This window comes from Platalea leucorodia (assembly GCF_965183815.1).
Source record: "Platalea leucorodia genome assembly, chromosome: 6".
Taxonomy (NCBI): Eukaryota; Metazoa; Chordata; class Aves; order Pelecaniformes; family Threskiornithidae; genus Platalea; species Platalea leucorodia.
Genome location: NC_138828.1, coordinates 53,433,728 through 53,454,387, shown reverse-complemented (window position 1 = coordinate 53,454,387; position 20,660 = coordinate 53,433,728). Strand labels below are relative to the sequence as shown.

General features: G+C 40.0%; 1 protein-coding gene across 1 annotated transcript in view; it reads right to left on the bottom strand.

Moving 5' to 3' along the window:
* Nucleotides 1-6,234, bottom strand: part of MTMR7 (myotubularin related protein 7) — a gene marked incomplete at both ends in the record, with an annotated part of 49,143 nt that extends 42,909 nt beyond the window's left edge. Inside the window, one exon of the mRNA XM_082315234.1 lies at nucleotides 6,211-6,234. Coding sequence (XP_082171360.1) covers nucleotides 6,211-6,234 — 24 coding nt within the window. The remainder of the gene's footprint in view (nucleotides 1-6,210) is intronic.
* Between the last annotated feature and the right edge of the window lie 14,426 nt (nucleotides 6,235-20,660).

Below are 20,660 nucleotides of genomic sequence, written 5' to 3'. Positions count from 1 at the left end.
TGTCAATTTAAAATTATTTAATTGAAAAGTTCCTGGTAAGGAAAAATAAAATTAAAAGAGCTGAAGAATGGAAAGAAGGTGGAACCCAACAGAAACACTTCAAAAGAAGGAAAATAGCAACACTACAACCTGACAAGCCTGGGAGAAAGAAAAAAAAGATCAGTGAACAAGAAAAAGGAAATACTGCTTAGGGGATAAAACAGCAGCCAAAATCTTTCAATATAACAAGACAAAGTCTGGTATTCACATATATACAGTGGGAACAAGCCAAACTAAACCCGTGATGTGGAGGAGGAGGAAATTCAAGAGCCAAAGAGCAATTCTGGCTATGTGATTCACTGAAATTACACTGCAATATTTCTTTTTAGCGAGAGTTAGTTTAATTTCACTAATAATGAAATTATCTTGAAAGCCATCCAAATCAAAGACAGCTCTGGATCTCCTCCAGTTCCAAAAAGACATACTAAGTGACTTAAATGATAAAGATGATGAGAAAACTGAGGCTGAGATGGCCAGTCCCCAGCTGGATTGTAGGCCAGACATGTTAGCTATGAAAATATGATCTATGAGTGAGGTAAACTGTAAATATCATTTGTATCAAGTTTGTGGTCAATACGGTAATCAGGCTGTGGTTCTCACATCCAGTCAAATATAGCTAAGGTTTAAAAGTCCACAATTCTCTGAGGTGGGTTAGAAAAAAAAATACCCTTGAGTTGGAATTTAATTAAACTGGTATCATGAATGCACAATAACCATGATTTGCATGACCTTTTGACCATTTTCTGACTAAATCTTTTGAGAATAATGACTGTTACAAGACTTTGTTTAAATCTAAACTGACACTAATAATATTTTAGGAGCAAATTCCAAACTGAGATTTTAAATCCAATCCCACATCACCTAGATATCCTTTCCAGTTCCTATTTTAATTTTATCCACCTCTGGTCTTGAATGCCAAACCACAGAACGCTTTTCAGCATAGTATATTATAAAGCTCATTTGCATTAAATTTATCATTTGTGCTCAGAGTTCCACAACACAAAGATGGAATAAATGGAACCCAAAGAAAACTAAATTGCATTCCAAATAGGGAAGATTTAGTAACAAGAAAAAAAATCTATAATGCACAAAATCAGAATCTAAAGTGTCCAGAATTAGTGTAGATGCATCACTTTGAGTATAAGCAGTCAAGTAGAATGACATGTTTGAAGTCATTAAATGTGTCTGGCCCTAGAACAGGTTAAATGTTTCCTAACCATGATGTAAAGTTAGAAAACAGTTATGGAATCAGAAAGCACCAGCTGAGGTGCACTGCTCTAAGCTGTATACTTAGAAGAAAGAACAGGAAAGTGAATACTGTCTACCTTTGCACAACACTTGAAAAGCAGAAAATCAACTTGGCACTCAAAAGAGGTTGCAGTAAAGTGTCTGCCGTAAGCTGATGACCCAATACACCAATAAAAGGCAAGTGCCATGCCAGCCTTGCCTCCTCTGCTTTTAGCCAAGAGCGAGGACCGCTATGGCAAAGTGCCTGTGGCACTCCATTCCCTGGCTTGTAGGGGAAACAACCAGCTCACATCCCCCGGTGGTTCCTGATATTGCCTCAGGACTGCTGCCACCTCCTTACATCACTGAAGTGAAATGGAACTTTTCCAAAAAGAACGGTAGCCTGAATATGGACAACTTAACTATAATATCACTTTCTATCTCAACGGAAGGCACAGAGAGAGCAATAGTAGAAATGCCAGCTTAGCTTAAAAATAGGTGGAGATCCATCAGCCCAGCAGATGTGGTTGGAGAGTAAAGATTAGGCTTGCTGGGTTCAATTTGGCCATTGACCTAGACGAGCACCTGGACAAATCTTTTGCCATTTACAGGTATCATATATAAAGCCAATGTAAATTTTCTGATGGAGACATTGGGAAAATTGACTTGTATGATAAAGCTTTTTTAATGAAAAGGAAGAACTCTGGAAAGGAACATAGACTGAAAACAAAAGGAAACAACGCTCATTTACATATGCTGGAAATTTGTTTTGGAAAGTAATACATCTGGTAGAAAGATTTGTCATTATCATGAGAAACAGCAGTGTATCTTAAATTCTGCCTGCGAAAGGGATCATTGAAAGGAAATACCTTACCATAATGTCACAAAAATGAAAGCACTCGAGCAACTCAAGTCATCCCAAGTATTGTGTTAACAAGAGATACCGAGCCAAATGAATTTCTGGGCTAACTCCACTGAAGACAGCTCTTACACCAGGGATAAATATGATGTATTCTTTATTATAAGAAGGCCATTCAGTAGGTCTGCTGCCAATATACAAAGACAAATGATACGGAACAGTGGTAATGAAAATAAAGTAACTGATTAGCAACAGTGCATGAAGTCCCCGTATGAAGTAAACAGATCTTCAGAGCTCTTTATCTGTCAACCTGTCCATGGCCAGACATATCTCTATACATGTTAACAAGATGTGCTTCTAGTCTATGCAGAAGTATTGCTTATTCATTTTTTATGACTGTCATGAGCAGTTTGTCACATTTTGGGTTTTGGCAGTTATCCTAACTATCTTGCTGCTCAATCCATACTCATGGCAGGCAGTAGTTTTATTAATTTTTAAAAGATTATTGGAGTTATATATAATTCTACTTAGCAATAAGTGACTCTTAGCAACTCTTAAATGTACTCAAATTACAGCCTTTACACATAAGATGACATTTACTTTGTGAAAATATCATTACTGCATATGTATATGTACAAGCACACGTCATGCATTCACTCTGTGTTGTACCAATAGTATAGTGACAGAACAACAGCGTTCAGTACATAAAATAGTGTGTTAGGGACTTGGCTATCCAGAAGGTCCAGGGAAGGTCCCGGAGGTCTAGGAAATATCATTTCAAAAATAATGAAGAAAAGCAGTTTTATCTAACAGACAACTGTCAAGAGACCTGGTTTCTATTTCTGCTAATGACTTGCTACTTTTCCTTGCTAAGGAAAGACGGCAGTTAAATTCTTCAGAACTAGACTTAAAGGTGTCATGTCTTTTGTGAAAGACTAGACGATGTATCATAGCAAAATTATGTAGTTATGCCCACAGCATGTGAAAGAACAGGATTGTTCAGCAGGTGGATACACACAGTCTGTTGGGAAAGAACCAGAATGGCTTTTGCATTGGGAAATCCTGCCGAAGTCCTGTGACGCTGCAACAAAGTGCATGGGTAAAGGTGACCCAGAGGACGTAATATATTTAGAGTTCCAAAAAAGCTTTTGACAGTCGAAGGTTATTAGAGAAACTACATTGCCATGATACTGGAAGAAATGTCCATTTACAGACAAAGCTGCTTAAAGGGTAGGAAGCAAAGACTAGGGCTCAATGGTTTCTTTTCAGGATGGAGACAAGTCAACAGTGAAGTTCTACAAAGTCTGGTGCTGGGACTGGTTTTATTCAAATTTTTCATTGACCTGAAGAAAAGAATAAACAGTGAAATCTTCAAGTCTGTGTATGATCATAAGCTGTCTTAGATAGCCAAATGCTTTATCTGTGGCACAAAAACTCCAAAAGAGTCTTGCAAAACAGGGTGTGTGGGCAAAACAGACACAGAAGAGCTTCAACACAGATAGACATAAAGTAGTGTACCTACAGGAAAAACAACCTAAACCATATCTACACAACCACGGACTCAGAACTAGTAGTTACCACACAGGAAAGAGGTCTTGGGGTCATTGTTGACATTTCTCTGAAATTATCAGAATCCAGTGGGTTGCAATCAAGATTTACAGTTAAGGCATGGATAAGGTGAACATGGAATTGTTATTCACAAAATCCTCGAAGCTAGAAGCAGGGGGTATTGAATGAAACTACTAAGAACTTTTTAACAGATAAAGTAATTTTTTTGTACAGCCATGATCTTCTGGAACTTGCTTCCATGCAGGCTGTGGAGGCAGAGGGTGTCAGCATGTTTAGAAGGAGCTTTGGCAAACTCACACAGAGAGGTCCATAGAAACTAATCAAAATAGGAAGGGTTGGACCCTAATATAAGTGTGGATGCTGAGAGGGAGCAGAATGTGGCCAGGTTTACATGCTCTCCTTCTGCCCCTGTCAGACACAGAGTAGTGACCTAAATGAACTACTGGTCCAACTGGTATGCAATTTCTTTCTGCTTTTTAATGACAGTTATGTTATATCAGATTTACTTTAATATTTATGAACCACCACTCACTACAGTTATATTTCAATTAAAATAAAAAAACAATTGCCAACTCCTAATGGACATTGTGATATAGACCTTTTTACTGCCTTTTACTTGGGGCAGGAATTTTGTTTTCAGATATTATTAAGTTTATTAATTTTCTAAGTATGGGATTTATCTTGATTTTCCATTTGTCTGGGTTTGCAAATCAAGGAAAGTGTCATTATTCTGAGATTAATACCTTTAAGGAGTAGGGCAGTTGCTTGTCAAATTTCTCTCAGCATAAAATTGGATGGAGTTGGGAAATCTGATACCACAGACTACAACATGATACAGTCAGAATATCCACATTCACATAGCTTTCCCTTACCTATTTTCACATTGCTGGCATTGAAATCATTTAACATTAAATTCCAAATTATCAAAAACAAATTCAGTAAAAACAAAACCAAAAAAACCCAACACTGTTCTGGTGGCTGATTTTAAGCTGAGTTTTTTTCAACAATCAAATCAAAGATCTCGGTTCTGCTAGGTAACTGTAGGTACACTGACTTGCCACTGTATTCAGGAGTAACTGGAGAGAGGAAGTATTTCAATACTGACTCATGTTGAATGTTCTGGATTTTCTACATTTATGTAAGAAATTTTAAAGGATTTTTATATCACTTGTACCTTTAAATCATGCCTTCTAAACTGCTTTATTATATTAGAGAGATAACTTTTAGCATAGCTATAATGTAAGGGAATGCCAGGAACCAAGACTGCAGAATCACCTCACACTAAGATTTTCAGTGTCTTGAGTCATCAGTACAGTGCCTTCTCACAGCTGTTGGATACAGAAATGGGTTTTACATATGCATAGTAATATTTTAAGGACTTGCTTGTAGAAAAGCTAACAGATAATCTTCCATTGCCTGCAACAGGGACTTGCCTGGGCCTTCCATTCACAGCACATATAACCATTTATGTTTAGGATTTGTTCTAGCCTTATTAATTTGTTTTCATTATTTTCCTCATTCATACTTTCAGCATTCTTCAACTAATGGTCAGAAATGTCTGTTCAGACAACTTTCACCCATCGTTTCCTACCTGCAGTAGGATACATTCTTACTATTCTGATATTCTTCCTTCCCACAAAGGCAGATAATAGGTCATGAAATGAGATGAGAGGAAAGGCAGTTGTTATAAATGTCTATCTTCTTAATATATTTGCAGCTTAACACATAAAGGCACAAAAATCTAGGTGAAGTATGAAGAGCCCCTAATCTAAAATTCATGTCATCATGCTAGATAATGATAATAAACAAATAGGCACAAATCAAACACAAATAACTTCTTAATTGCAGGGGTTTGGGCTCATAAATAAATAAATAAGATGAAAATATATCCCCCCCCCTTCAAATTAACATATTGCTCAGGTTAATTTTTTATGATTATTTTTAATCTAAATTTTCTGCATATCAAAACTGTATCCTCTTTTTTAGAGCAAGATGGCAATTTTGTTAACACATACAGGCCTCATCATGCATAGAAAGCCACATAAAAAGAGTGATTACACTGGCCAAATGTCGGTATACAAACACTAAACAAATTCATCACCGGGTCTGAATTACTGGGGTAAACTAAAGACATCTGAAAACGAGGTAACACACCTCTCATTTTGGATACCTACAACTCATGGACAGCGTCTGCGTTAACAGGATGGACTGAATAAAAGGCAATTAAAACGCCCGATAAATCCTCAGCCCACATCGCAAACCAACGCGTTCACCTTTCGGCCTATTCGGGCGGATTTCATAGCAAACCGGCTGAAAAAAAACCCCGCAGCAGCCACGAAGCAGGCACGGGGTGGCTGCGCACAGCCTCACGCCCGCGGGGCCGGGGCTGAAGCCCCCTTCCAGCTGAAGCAGAAGCCGGCAGGAAAGGCGGCGGGGATGCTGCCGCGGCCGGGGCCCCGGGCGGCCGCTCCCCGCCGGCCCGGGCCCAGCCCCGCTGCCCGCCCGCCGGGACCCACCTTGGGCATCCGGATGTGCTCCATGGCGGCGGCGCCCCGCCGAGCTCCTCATGCACCTCCCGCGGCCGGCAGAGAGGCAGCCGTACGCACCTGGCCGCGCTCCTATTTTCTCCTGACAGCCCTGCTTTAAAAAAAAAAAAAAATTAAGTTATATAATTTTATTTTATTTTTCCTCGCGTTTTCCGGCGCAGGTAGGAAGGAGAAAGGGAGGATTTATTCAAAGCAGATAACGTGCCCGTGTTTCGATGCTGGCAGGTCAGTGGCTGGCTCCACCTCCCCGGCAGCTGCCATGCTGCCCCGGCGGCGGGGATGCTCCGCGCCGGCCCCGGCCGCAGCCCGCGGGGACCCCGGTCCCCGCCGGCGGCTTGCTCCCCCGGGCACCGAAAGGCACAGCCTGGAGGTGGCTCTTCCGCGGTTTGCTGTCTTAGCTAAATTACATCGCTCTGTCCTTTCTTTCAGGGAAGATAAGATGAGAAACATAAAAGGGAGCTCTGTCTGAGATTGCCTCCCCCTATTTTTTTTGTTCCCCGGCCCAGCGGGTGCTATATCTCAAAGACAAAAGCTGCACTTACTGAAACTGAAGCACTGAATTTTGTTTATCTCAAGCTCTGTCTGTCTGTTTTTCTACAATTGACGATTTTGCTGCATCCTCAGATTTGCACAAGGGGAGATTTTTTATGACACACAATTTTCAGTCTTATGTCTGAAATTCCTTGTCCCATCTTTTGCCTTGCCTGGTCCAAAAGATGTGCTACCTCTTGGAGTAAAAAGAAATGCTACAGAGCTGGTTTCCCCAGCTTACCTGCACAAAGATGCAGAACAGGTATCTCTGACCTTGGATTGCTATCATATTCTGAGCAAAAAGAAAAACTTTCCAGTGTTTATGCCAATCTGCAAATGACTAGAGGTGCTAATATATTATTTCTGATAAACCATAGTCTTTGAGGCTTGTAAAATGCCCAGGTGTTCTGTATTGATCAATGTATTCCAGCGACTCTTTAGAAACAGGGACTAGCTTCATCCAGCGATAGAAACAAACGTGGAGACCTGTCAAACCACACAAAGGCCATGGCAAGAGCAGCAGAAGCTCCCTACATATCCTTCTCTTGCCTGCAGTGAATGGAGCTTGCTTAATCTATTTTGTGAAAGCTAAAATATGGGCTGAAAATAAGATGAGGCCACCAAAAAACATGACTGCATTTTACCCCAAGGGAAAGGGAACAACGGGTATAGCTGCACTGGCTCCAGTGCTGCCAATGTTTCTCCAATCCTGCCACTTTCTTGCTAAGGCATGGCTAGATCATTCAGCATCATGAGGTTTTTTATGCCAGCTCTTTGGTTAGAGGAGACAGAAGCTGCACTATCATGAGTGGAATATAAGTCATCCCTGGATCTGACCATTCTGCTTCCTTTCTGCCCCGTTTTAGCCCATTTCTGCCCTCCTTTCTCTCATAGTTCAACTGCTGTTATCGGGCAGGAGTGGCTGGTATGACCATAATCCGAGACACCATCAACTGGATGAAAACTCTTCTCTTCTGGGAGTTTTTAATTGTTCTATTTCACTCTGTTGACTCAGATCTGAAATGAGGGTTGGAGATCTCATTTTCTGTTTGAAAACTCACTGGATCGCATCCATAGAAGTGCATGAATTGCGTAAAGCGCGGACTTCACAGGACTCTTGATCAGTGGCATATTTTGCTCTCTATTTTAGGCCAGAGCTATCAGAATCAATTAAGAATTAACCAAACATGAAATATGTTTCCTTTGTAGTTATGGTTAATGTGATTCACCGCATACATTATCATCTTTTGGCATTTGCTACTGCCAGTAAGTAAAGTTGGAAGAAAGCAGGGTTATCCTTTCAGTCCCCAGAGATATTCACTGTTTCTCTGGTACATCTTGTGATTCATTAGAGCCAAGTTCAAGACCTACTGTTGATGGCAAGAAGACTCTCAGACTTAAGTGAGGATGCACTTTATCTCTGCTTCATGTTCATCAAGAGCTGGAAAACTAAGACGTCGCTCAAAGGAGACTGTGTAGCTATCAGTTCTCAACATCCTGACAGTTTTTGACCTGTCTTGGGCTGGTAAAATAATTAATGGGCGAAAGCAGCTATAAACAGAACTCGGGTTTAGATAAAAGTTATGCCTACTGCGATTGCCATGGAAAGCTGCAGTAACCACAACCTTCTAAAAATCCTCTAACATTTTTCATTTGCATTTCATGCTCATGGAAACTGCTGTCTTAACAATCCTGGAAATGAAATCCACTGTCCATAGTAGAGGTACAGTTAGGGTAACAACAGAAAATAACACTCCATAGTCTACTGCTCTGACTCAACTAAGATGCAGGGGCAGGGAAGTTAACTTGCCATGCCTCCATAGGTTTTGACCTGTCTGCTGCAACTGCCAACAAAGTTCTTGATTAATGTCACATGAAGAAGGCCAGTCACTGAGGGCTAGAATGATACCAATGTATTTATTTTTTATATCCATAAGCAGTAGCGTCAGCTTTCAGCCTCATCCAGTAAAACCAGAAAGCACAAGTTTCACTTCCAATATGTAAAAATTTCTGTTATATTCAGTGGAGTCGCCTGAATGCTCAGACATTTTGCATCTGTTAGTATCTACCCAGGTAGGCCTGGATTTGAATCATCATGTTAGATCTGGAAAGCTTTATAGATTTATTTGTGTTTTACAATTATATTTTACTAGTTTAAAGGTGGTTTTCTGTAGGCTGCATTTTAATATAATACAAACACAAAGAATAAATTTATGAACTTGTATTAATACTTATTTTCAAGTGTAGTCTACAGATGGTCATTCAGATTTATAGACATATATAAAATACTATCATGTAGGGAAGAAATTAACTTGAAATTGGTGGCATAACAGCTTTGTTGCTGGGACAACTACATCCAGCACGACAGAGTCCTCCACCTAAAGAGTCTGGTAGGTAGGATGAAGACGTGGAGGCTAGGTCAGCCCATGATACTGTGGGCTAAAAGCAGAAAGTACTGGTTTGAGTGCAGCTCTGGGTTTGTCAATAAGGGATGGAGCAAAAAAAGCCCGCAGAGGTTCCAGTGGCTTCTCACCAAGGAAATGCTTCTGCACTCAGTGCTGGCAAGAAGTGGTTTGTGGGCAACAACAATTTCTCCTGCAATTCAGCATGCAGGTCTCTGTGCATTATTTCTTGAAAACAACAAACCAACCAACCAACCGGGATTGCCTCAAAGTCACCTGACTTTTTATCAGCCTTCTCCTAATGGAAAAATCCAGCAAGATCCATGGCAAAGTAGACTTTTTATATTAGAAAAAAGGGAAACAATACTGTTTTTTACCATCAAGTAAAATACATTAATATGTTCTTGAAAATTATGTGTCTACACCTGTAATGCACTAAAGACTCATAGAATCACAGAATCATAGAATCGTTAAGGTTGGAAAGGACCTCTGAGATCATTGAGTCCAACCTGTTAACCTAACTGCCTGGCCCACCTCTAAACCATGTCCCTAAGCACCACATCCACACATTTTTTGAATACTTCATCATGTGACTCGTAAATTGGTAATTATGGATTAACAATACCAGCACATCATAATAATATACATTTTAGGCGCATCTACTTTGTAGTTTGAAAATTCTTTTCTTCCACCATTTTCACAGTGCTGCTCTACTGTTTTAGCCCCTTCATAAGGTAACAAAATTATAATTTCTTATTTCCTTTTGTCAGGGATTTTCCTGCCACTTTTTAAATGATGAAGATTAATGCTTCAGGAACATGCTAGTGGACATACTATCACAGCTTTTTGAAATACAAATGCCAAAACCTCACAAATTCATGTTTATTTATGTCCTTGCAGCAGTCTGTTACAGGAGCTGTATGGCCTAATACAGACCAGCTTCTCACCTTTTTTAAAATCCCAGTGCATGAGAACCCTAGGAAGACCCACAGTGCAAGGAGGTTGCTGAAGAAACAAGAAGCCTTTCGAAGAAGGTTTTTAGCAAGCCTCTTTCCAACACAAAACCACATTAAGAGCGTGTGCCCTTAGCAGGCACTGTAGCTTTGCAGATGAGCTTTCTTTCCTGCCAAGATCCCGCAGAAGAGATGCTCCAGCCCTGCACTACTGTATGTATCTAATACAGGGTCACAGTATGGCTGAAACGAAATAACTGTTGCCAGTGCAGCAAGGCAGAGCACTAGCTTGTGTTTCCTTCTTCTTGCCTCGGCTTCCAGCCCTGCAGCTCCCTCTGCCTATGCTCTGGCTTGGTGTTTATCTGGCTTTGGTGTTCGTAAGTCGAGTGAGCTTGCTGCACTGTTCACTTTGTTTTGGCTATCTAGTTTTCAGTTATTTTTGTGTGATGAACTGGCTTCCCATGTGATGCAGAGGCAAGGGGGCCAGCTGAAAGTGAGTGGTGACAGTGAGCCAGGTGAGTTAAAGGGTAAAAGGGGGAAATGAAAAACACAAGAAAACAAAGCCAGAAGAGTTGGGCTGGGGGCTGGTGAGGCGGGGTAATCTAACTCAGTCAGGAGACATGGCAGGCGTTCAGAAACTCTAGCATCAAAACTCCTGTTCGCCTGTTACCTATTGCCACTACTGATAGCAGCCAAACAGCCAAAGGTGCAAATGCACACATGCAATTTGTAGGTGTCTTCGTAGTGTTTATACCTGGGATAATCAGTACCATGGATTCAGAAACATTGTGTCTGTTTATATTTGTTTCATAACTTTTGAACTTTTCCAGGGAACACACAAGTTTCTCGCAGCAAATGCACTTGGACACACGAACTTCTCCCCCAGTTAACCTAGCAGGAACTGCATGTGACAAGGTAAAGGATGCAGGGAGCAGTTTTCACTTTATTGTTTAACTCAGCTAACTGTTACTAGGTTTGACCTTTTAACTTTTCCTTCAAGAATTACTCAAAGCAGTCTTTGATTTTACCTTGTTATAAAACATTGTTGTATTGTTATAAAAGCAAAATTATGCAGGAAAGAATACCAGCAGACTTCTGGAAATAGGAATGGTTTTGATTCTATTCTACAGATAGACAGATTGATATGATATATGATACATGATATCTGGCCAGATATAGGATAACTGGCCTGAAATGCATAGTAGAGAAATAAAACATAAAATTCGAGAATGATTGAGGGTATATATCCAGTTACTTACATAAGAATTCCCCCAACTGAGGAAACTGGTAAGATTTTGGCAAAGTGATAACCATCTGTTAAATGAGAACATTTCAACAAGATTAGAATAGTTAATCCAGTTACTCTGAAAATGCTGCATTTTTCATAACAAAGCATGTTAGGACAACCAGCTGGAGAGTACAGTGTCAGGAGGTCAGCTGTGGTATACTTGAGCTGGTATATGTCATACTGCGTACAGCAGTTAAAGGAAAGTATAGCAGTTAAAGGAAGGGGTCAGTTATTACAACAGGGAGAGAAGTGCTTCTCAATATAGCCAGCAGAGAAACAGACCCTTCCACAAGATGGTTCAAAGCTCCTAAACTCTTGAAGTAGTGTAAATACTGCTTAGAGATTTACCTCATTCTGCAAATCCATATATATAGATATTTCTACCTACAGTCTTTTGCCAATTAGGTAGTTCAATGAAAAGCAATTGCTTCATCTTGCCCTTTATTGCTTCTCAGCAGGACATTGCTGTAATGGACGACTATACTGGGAACCTGTAAGAGAGCCCCCACCTCCCCCATACATTAGCTATGCCTGAATGTATCCAAGCAGGTCTGCTCCTAAGTTAAATCTCCAGCTACGTAGAGAAACTTAGAAGAAAAGCTTATTTATTAGTTTTTAAAAAACTTACTTTTCATTAAAATCTAGCAGAAAAATATGTTTCTTCCACTTGAAAATGGAAATTGGATATTTTGCAAGTGGCTTTACTACAGAGACAGGTATCAGCCACGAGTGACAGTGAGTAATAGAATTATCTTTGAGAAGTGTTAGGAAGCTGTCCTAGCTCCTAGAGACTGATGTAGGGATTCTTCAAATTCTAGCATCTGTGATACTCTGACTACCTTTACAATATCTCATCCAGAATCTCAGGCAGGAAATATTCCCTTAACTGATATTAAAAAAAAAAAAAAAAAAAAAAAAAAGAAAAAAGAAAATAATGCATTTTTATCTTCTGAGGCCCTTTCCATTGAAACACTCAGTCACAGGCCCAGCAACAATGTGAGAGAAGAAAATAAGATTACCGAGTTCAAAGTGGACTGCAACTGTGTGTAGTCTAAAGCAGTATTGTTCAATGAAAAATAAAATCATGATAGCAAGGCAGCTTCCAACATTTTCACAAAGAAAATTTTCTTAACCTATCAGACTGTTGTAATGGTCTACCTAAAGCATTTTTCCCAACATGAAGAAAAAGAAATGGACAGGGAATATTTGGGTTTAGGAAAAAAAGAACAGAGAAGAAAGAAAAAGTGGATAACAGAGGAAATGTATCCCATGGTCTTTGTATAAGAATTAGCTAAAGCTATGTTTAAAATACTGAAGAGTTAGTTTATCTTGAAACTTCCCATTGACCTATGATAATCATAATTCAGTGAAGCAAATGTGGCCTTTTCAGTGATGAGATTTATGCATGAGTTTGTGATGGCAGTAAATTATTTTCCATTACTCTCCAAATTTTACAGAAGCTCCAATGCTATATGTAGGGAAAGAAAATAAATGTTTCCCAAAAAATACATAATAAAAACTTCAATGAAATGCTGCTTCATATCTCAAATTCACACCATATGAGAGCATATTTTTCAGATAAATAATTTGTTTCTCTCTGTACTTTAAAGGGAAACCTTAAGATTAGGCTTTTTTTTTTTTTTTTCTAAATAAAGTGCTAAAGCAAAACACAATTCTTTGAATGTCTATGCAGAACAGCTGAAACTGATGTGATTCCAACCATCTTACTGACAAGCAGCCATCACAGTAAGTGACCACAATCAGTTTTGGCTGACTCGTGCTTCTTGAAATCCTTCTGAATCTCAAGTGATTGCCCTGGCCCCTTATCTACTGTAGTATTAAGGAGATAAGCTGACACTGTGAAAATTGTCATCGAAGCCTGCTTACTAACCTTCTGTGAAAAGGAGGTTCAGATGACACGATAATCTTTCAGCTACTGACAAGCAATTTAGTTTTTGAGAAATAGCTGATTAAGCAAGGGTCATAGAAACCTCTGTGTTTAGACTCAAAGAGTGTTATGATTGAATTCACATGTGCTTTTCCAATATTTGTCCAGTTTTATACTTGAATTCACTTTGTTTCACTTTCACCTGGTCAGTATTTTTCAGGTTCCACTACTGCTTCTTAGGTTTGGGGAAAAAAATAAATTTTGGGATGGGTTCTGAAGAAAGTTTGAACTGTTTCTGGTGTTCCTAGGCTGAAAACTCTAAGGAAATGTCTTTTCTCTAACTCCTGAAAGTTTCTTGCCCTGTGTAGTATTAGGTTTATGTTCTTGATCTCTGACAATTATTTTCATGGGTTATGCTTGAGAAGACAGCGTTTGATGTAATCTGTTCCCAGAGTGGAATGTCCAGGGTATTGTTCCAACATACTTTTGCTCGCTGGTCACAGTCAGCGTGCATGAATTATCATGGCTGAATGGTCCCCATCTGAGTGGAAAGGATGCAATCTCCAGAAAAAAATATGTATGAGATGAGATGTATCATTAACTGCAGATAGCTACAGATATGGTTGTACATAACTGTCCACTCTGAGGTTAACGGTTAACTAACTTAATGATTATAGTCAACACATAAAGTGTATGTCTACACTGTATTTTTGCTGCATGCTACAACAGGAACCACTGAACTGAGCAAGTTGTTACCTGCCAGCTTACATCTCTAATGCTGATTTACGTCTGTACAAGTCTCAAGAGAACCATTCACATCCTACTGGCTCAATAGCTATTCCATGGTCTTGGTGGCCACACAGGGCAGATCTCTCTGCAGCTATGCTTTCCAGCCATCTGCCTCGTGAACGTTTTACGTCACTAGGTTATGTAAGAGCAATACTCCAGAGCCTCGTCCTTTCTAGTCCTTTCCTCTGCCTCAGAGATGCTACTGCTCGCTGGTGCTGTTTTGCAAGCCAGGCTATGGCAACTGGCCTGATGCTGTTGGACCATGCCAAAGGGGACCCCAACACATATCCAGATTTGATCATCGTGCAGAATGTTGGGTCCTGGTCTGGCCTTTGGTTGGAGTCCACTGTGGTCTCCTCAGAGTCAGAAAAGATTTTACCTATATAAAGCTAGGAATGGGACTGTATCATTGTAGCCCAAGCTGACTATCGGGAGGCAGAACTTGCAGATATAAAGGTTCATATCTGAAAGCCTCTATTTCCAGTTACCGCCTGCCCTTCAGCACCAATACCCTTCTCATCATTTATCTCTGGAAAAGAGGGTGAACATCAGTTTGTAGACCTTCGCTACTGCCCAGTTATGCTTTTTGCTGGCTAGCCAGTTTCCACAATAGTGTGGTCATTGCCAGTGTGATCATCATGGACAGCTCCTACTATCATTTGGTCAGCATTGGCAGCATCCCCAAGAACATGGCGACTTTCAGTCATTGTCAAAATTCACAGTGGGAAAATCAGCAATATTTACATTCTCACCCATGTTGTCCCCACCTAACTAACTGATGCATTTATAGGCTTGTGATGGCAAATCTTCTGAAATTTTTAATTTTTCAAAGAAGCTGGCACCTTCTTCCCCCTGGGGTACATCAGCATCCAATGAGCTAGCCACTACTTGCAGCATAGGTCTCCCTGCTACAGCAAGGGTATTTAGACAGCCTGCAAGCCTATGGCCAACTTCCTCTACAGCCAAAAGGGAGCATTTATTCCAGCACTATACTTTATGCTGGAGGACTCTGAAGGATAAACTATGTGCTGGTAGTCCAATTCCAGCAAAATTATACCTGCCTGCTGCACTTTATCTATTGCTGCTTATCAGCCTCAGACATCTCTTCCCAAGGGGCAGCCCACAGCCGAATCTTAGGGCAGGAGCATGCCTAAGCAGAGTATATGTCCTTACATGCTCCATAGTATAAGACAGTACTGCAGAACTTAGTCACAAAATAAAACTTTATGATGTTTGGTACTTGCATAGCAATACTTTGGCCAACATGGCCAGCAAGCAGTGTCAGGAATGTAATACCATATTAAATATTAGTGTAGTCAGCAGAATTAAAGAAAGATGGAACCAAACCACCCAAGTAAAATAAACAAAGGCCTATGTGTCCAATGAACAGAAAAAGGAAAACAAACTTTCTTCTCGAAAGGATTTAACTAAGAAGTCTTACGTCCTATGTGGCTTCCAAACAGCTGTACTTCACTCAATTTGGGCTGTGGAGTGCATGCTCTGGCATTGCCTCCTCCCCAGCTGGTGTGCGGTTAGGAGCTTGTAGCAAAGCTGTCTCTAGACCCTTGAGGGCCTGAGGGATCTGGTAGCTGCCCCAAGAGGAAGGTGAACATGAGAACAGATTAAGAAATTGAACCTGATGTGCCTTAACTTGCAGGGTCATGAAACTCATGTGTCTCCTCCACCATGGCTTTGATCTTTTGCCTTGTCTCCTTCTCTTTGGCTTCTTTGTGAATCTTCACCATGAGTCACCACACTTACATTTTCATCCCATCAGTGTACACACTGGTAGAAATGTACCATTTGCCTAAGGAAGATCATCTGCTTCCATAGGGCCTGCTCCTTCTTTCAGTTGAGGTCCTTCCTTCTATAAATCTATAGAGGGTGCTGTCTGGACAATGCCATCCCTGCCATGCCCAACAGCAACTGAACAGCAGTCATGCAGCGGCTAGAAGCTACACAAAGTGCTCAACATTTTTCTGATGAACTGTCAATGACACAAGGACTCTGACAATCTTTGAGTGACCCAGCTTTGGACTGAGGAATTTGCCAGTGTGACTGAACTGCAGGCAGATATTTCCCTTGCTTGTAGGACTATGGAGAAAGATATCCCTGACTTAAGCCCCCAGGAATTGTTAGTGAAAACAGAGCTGAAAAGAAGGAGAGGTGTTGCAGATGCTGCTTCACTGTGTTTTTACTCATAAGCAGAACACATGGCATTCCTTCCACTTGTAACTGGTGTAGGTTTTTTCCATTTATGCAAAGCTTTTTTCCGTAATCCCAAGGTACAGTGTCACTTTGGCAGAGGAAAGCACATGATCAGGGCAGGGGGACACATGCATCCATATATGGACCATTTTTCATTAGGAGATTACCAGTATGACTATAAACTTCATGATAGTTGCCACAAAGCCAAGCTGACAGTGCTCTATAAAGCACAAGAAACTGCCATTAAAGACTCCTGTTCTCCTATGTCAACACAATGTATATAGAAGAGCTAGTCCTGGAAGCTGCTTGAGGTATTCATGCCCTGCCCAGCAAAGGGTGCCTGTCTCTTCTGCTTTCTGTCCGTCCTGGTGTTGCAGGGACAGTAGCTGGGGAGGAGGTTAATGATTCGGCTGCTGTGATAGCCTCTCAAAGTTGAAGACATCCCAGATGGGCCAGAGTTGTTAGCCTGGACCCTCACATAAAGATCAGGTGATAAACCCTCTGATGTAGTGTCTTCCATATTGCAGATATGGTATCACAGTTTCTTGTGCTGTGAACATGTTTGACAAGCTGCCCCAGGATACCTGCTATGGTTCCTGACCTGCCTTTGTCTTCTTCAGTGTGAATCAGAACACCTTGGTGAGCCTGACATACCCAAAAAGTAGAAAGCTATTTGGCTGTCTCCCGTCAACAACTTCTTCAGCCCTTTCCTAACACAACTGAGTAACTATGTGAGTTTTTTTCTAGTCCCCAGGTCACTTTTCTGTGTCCCATAGGCATCTTCTTTCTTGCTGAGAATGAACAGCACAGTAAAGGGCCAAATCCTGAACTGGCTGCTCTCTGGCATGCAAAACTTAAGTTTTTTAGCATGTTGTTTGGTGGTTCTCATGAGAAATGAGGGCATCTCAGGGGTTTCCTGAGAAGAGAATGCTCTGGGAAAATGTTGGGATTGTTTCAGAGGGGAAGAGAATAGCACTCAGCAATACGTGTTTCTCCACTGTCAAGGAGCGCTCCACTACAGAAATTTCCTCCCAGGAGTCCCACAGGGAGTCTGAGGTGGACCTAGCTCCACTGTCTCTGACTACACCTGATGGGCAGGGGAAGAGGGAGGAAGAAAGAGCAAAACAAATTGCCAAATTGACCAGGTAGAAGTACTTTCGTGGACTGGTGTTCAGGGAACAGATTCCCTGCCTTGTTGTTTCACATATGTTGAACTTCAGAAATGTCTGTCTGTAGTGTTCATTACATATTGTTACATGGAAAATAAATTTCAGAGAACAAATTCTCTAAATCTCCAAGTCTATAAACATAGCTTCTGTATTATAATCTCTATGATCTTAGAAAATATTTATATTTAACTGAATTATTTGACGTCTTAATCTTACTGTTGTATTTTGCAAGAGGGAAAGTTCAGCAAGTGTTTGCAATCATGCAAGAAAATACTGGGATTCAAGATAACGTCTCTCTTAAATGTTTTGGCTTTTGGTGTTCTCTTTTCTTGGCAAGATGTCTACTTTTTGTTGGACAAACCCTTCACCGGTATATTTCCCAAAGCAAAAGAGCTAATTAATTTCTTTCATATTCCAGTGATTTCTAAAATTTTCATCCTCAATTCTGTATTTGTGGAAAAGTATAGTTATTTCATTTGTTTGGCTTTTGTTTCTCTTCTCAGTGTAATGCAGAAATGGACAAAAGAAAGGTGAACTAGATGAGAGAAACACAGAGACAATAAGAAATATCTCTGATGTGTGGAATTTATAAGAGCCACAAACATCAGAAAATACATTTTTAGGAAAAAAGCTCCAGGTATCTGATGGTTAAACATTCATTTGTCTTGAAACTTGAAAGATGCCAAAGGTCTCTCTTCAGAAGTGAACTGTTTTAGCATGATGGTAAAAAAATTGTAAATTTAGAAAGATAAGGGAGCCCTCCATTGATTTGCCCGAGACTTAACTGAGTTGATCAAACAGTGCAGAAATGCACTTTTTGGGAAGACATGATGTTTTTGCTAGATTGTCACTTATTAACACCCAAGTATATTTTTACTGTGAAGCATAATATGTCATTGTGACTTTTTTGTGACCATTTTAATGTGATCATCAAAACACAAGTTTTGGTAACTGATAGGAAAAGGTAAGCGGGAGATAACGATCAGCAGATGCCTAAATGAAACTACATAGAGTCTTCATTTCTATTGTCTGAATCTCTTTTCATATTTGATATTGGCAAATATGTTACAACAGTATGTTTCCCAGTTAAAAAACAATCAGTCAAACAAAGCCCTTGAGGGCTTATTTAAATAGAAATATGTGATGTGGATTTAGTAGAATAGAAATCCAAGGTCTGTGTAATTTAGAACCTTGTGTAATTTTCCAGTTGGTACTGAGAGAACACGTGGTTCTCCCTCACAACCGTGACCTTGGTTAGGTTTTGATATGGCAATAACTGTAGGCATAAAACATAATAAACTCTATGCCCCATCATTTCTATAAAATAAAATATTCACAATCTACACTGACTTCCGTCATAAACTCATTTTTCCAGCATTCATTATATTAATAATTCATCAATTGATTCTATTTGCCATATGATCCAATACATTACTATTAACATGAGAAAGTAAATTGCAAAGTAAATTACAGAGTAGAAGGTTGGATTTTTTCAGACCTTTGAGAAGTCCACTTGTGGGTGCCAAATTCTTCTCCGTTTTATGCTCTTTGTTGATATATATTGAAGGGATTAGGAATTCTGTCTGTCATCTGGACAGCTTAACAGGCACTCAGAAGTTGTGCAGTCAGACTCTCCTTTTCCTAAATGGCTTTTGTATTAACTAGAAACAAATTATGGGATTAACTGATTTCTGAGCCAGTAATGCTCTGCACTTGAAAAATGTGATAGCTCCCTCTTCACCAAATGAATAGAGGAGTCAAGTTGCAAAAACTAGTAAGGTGCACTGATATCATGGAAGCAAAGGCGCAAGTGCTAGAAGTCTTCAGAAAAAGGTACGCTGAAGTAGCATTGTCCAGCAATAAAACGTCCACATAGATATATGTAAATCATACTGCCCGAGACCAAGCCCTGCTCCAAAAATTGCTGTGGAAAGTCAACATACCAAACCTTGCTGTTCCACAGGTTTGAGCAAAAGTGAGCAAGGAGACATACAGATTTTCTGCTCCAGGGTGAAACAAGGTTATAGCAGAGAGTGCTTCTTATAATTTGGTCCATAGTTCTCTTCTTACAAGCGTACTAAGGTTTTACACCACCTTGGTAACTGTAGATCTTGGAGCAGGTATTTTAAATACTCTAAAGACAATGGAAGTATGCCCTCCCCCTACGAAACTCCCACCGAGTTGAACAGGTCCAGGATTCCACCCAAGAAGCTGATTTCACAACACTGAATTAAATCTAGATTTCTACTTACAGATTTTTTGACAGATTTCAATGCTAGATATTTGCTGGAGCCCGGTACACATTATGATTTTTTCCCGTGAGAATTTACAGCTGTCATATCACTCAAAGGATGGAGAACACAGTAGTCAGAGATAACCAGTTAGTATATCAAAAGAATAAAAAAATTATATTTTGTTTCCCTACGCTGTAAAATGCATTATCTAGTACTCTGAATGCTATGAGGCTTTTTTTAAAATTTGCATTTAACAAGGCAGTTTAAGGCACGGCAGTTTTCACGTGCTTGTTCTTACTGGCACTGGTGTGTGAAGTAGCTGCTTTTTCTCTGTGTGACTTTTCTGATCTGTACATCTTGAGACATTCCTAGTTTTTAAAAAGAGAAGACTGGTAAAAAATAGCTATTTTTCAGATGTTTTCTGCCACCCTTTCTTCTCTTGAACGTAACCTCTGGCATAGAACTAAATAGCGGCAAGTCTGAGACCTCTTTTTAAAAACATCTTGCTAAAATTAGCATTATTTGGAGGGTGCGAATGAGAACATGATGAAGGCTCCTATTCAGCAGAAGGAGTCATAACAAATGCATCAGAGTATTGTTGGGACGGAGTACACCAAAGTCTCTTCCAAGTTGTATTTTAAAAAAGACAAGACCTATGTTAAGTAATGCTAAGAATAGAAAATATGTTTCTGTTATTGTTGCTGGATGATACATTGTATAAGGCAGCTGCAAGTCTTCACTTCTCTGAATAATCCCACACCCTCCTTTACCCTAAACTACTCTTTCCCTTTTAATGGAAGCTATTATTTCTCGGTTAAGAATCTAATTCTGCAATACACTGAACTCACTCAGACTCAAGAAGCTTTAAATGGGAGGTTTAAAGTGGGTCAGCATTTTCCAGGGGGTGTGCAGCAACTTATAAGATTGAATCCCAGATAAGAGGCACTTTTTCTTCTCT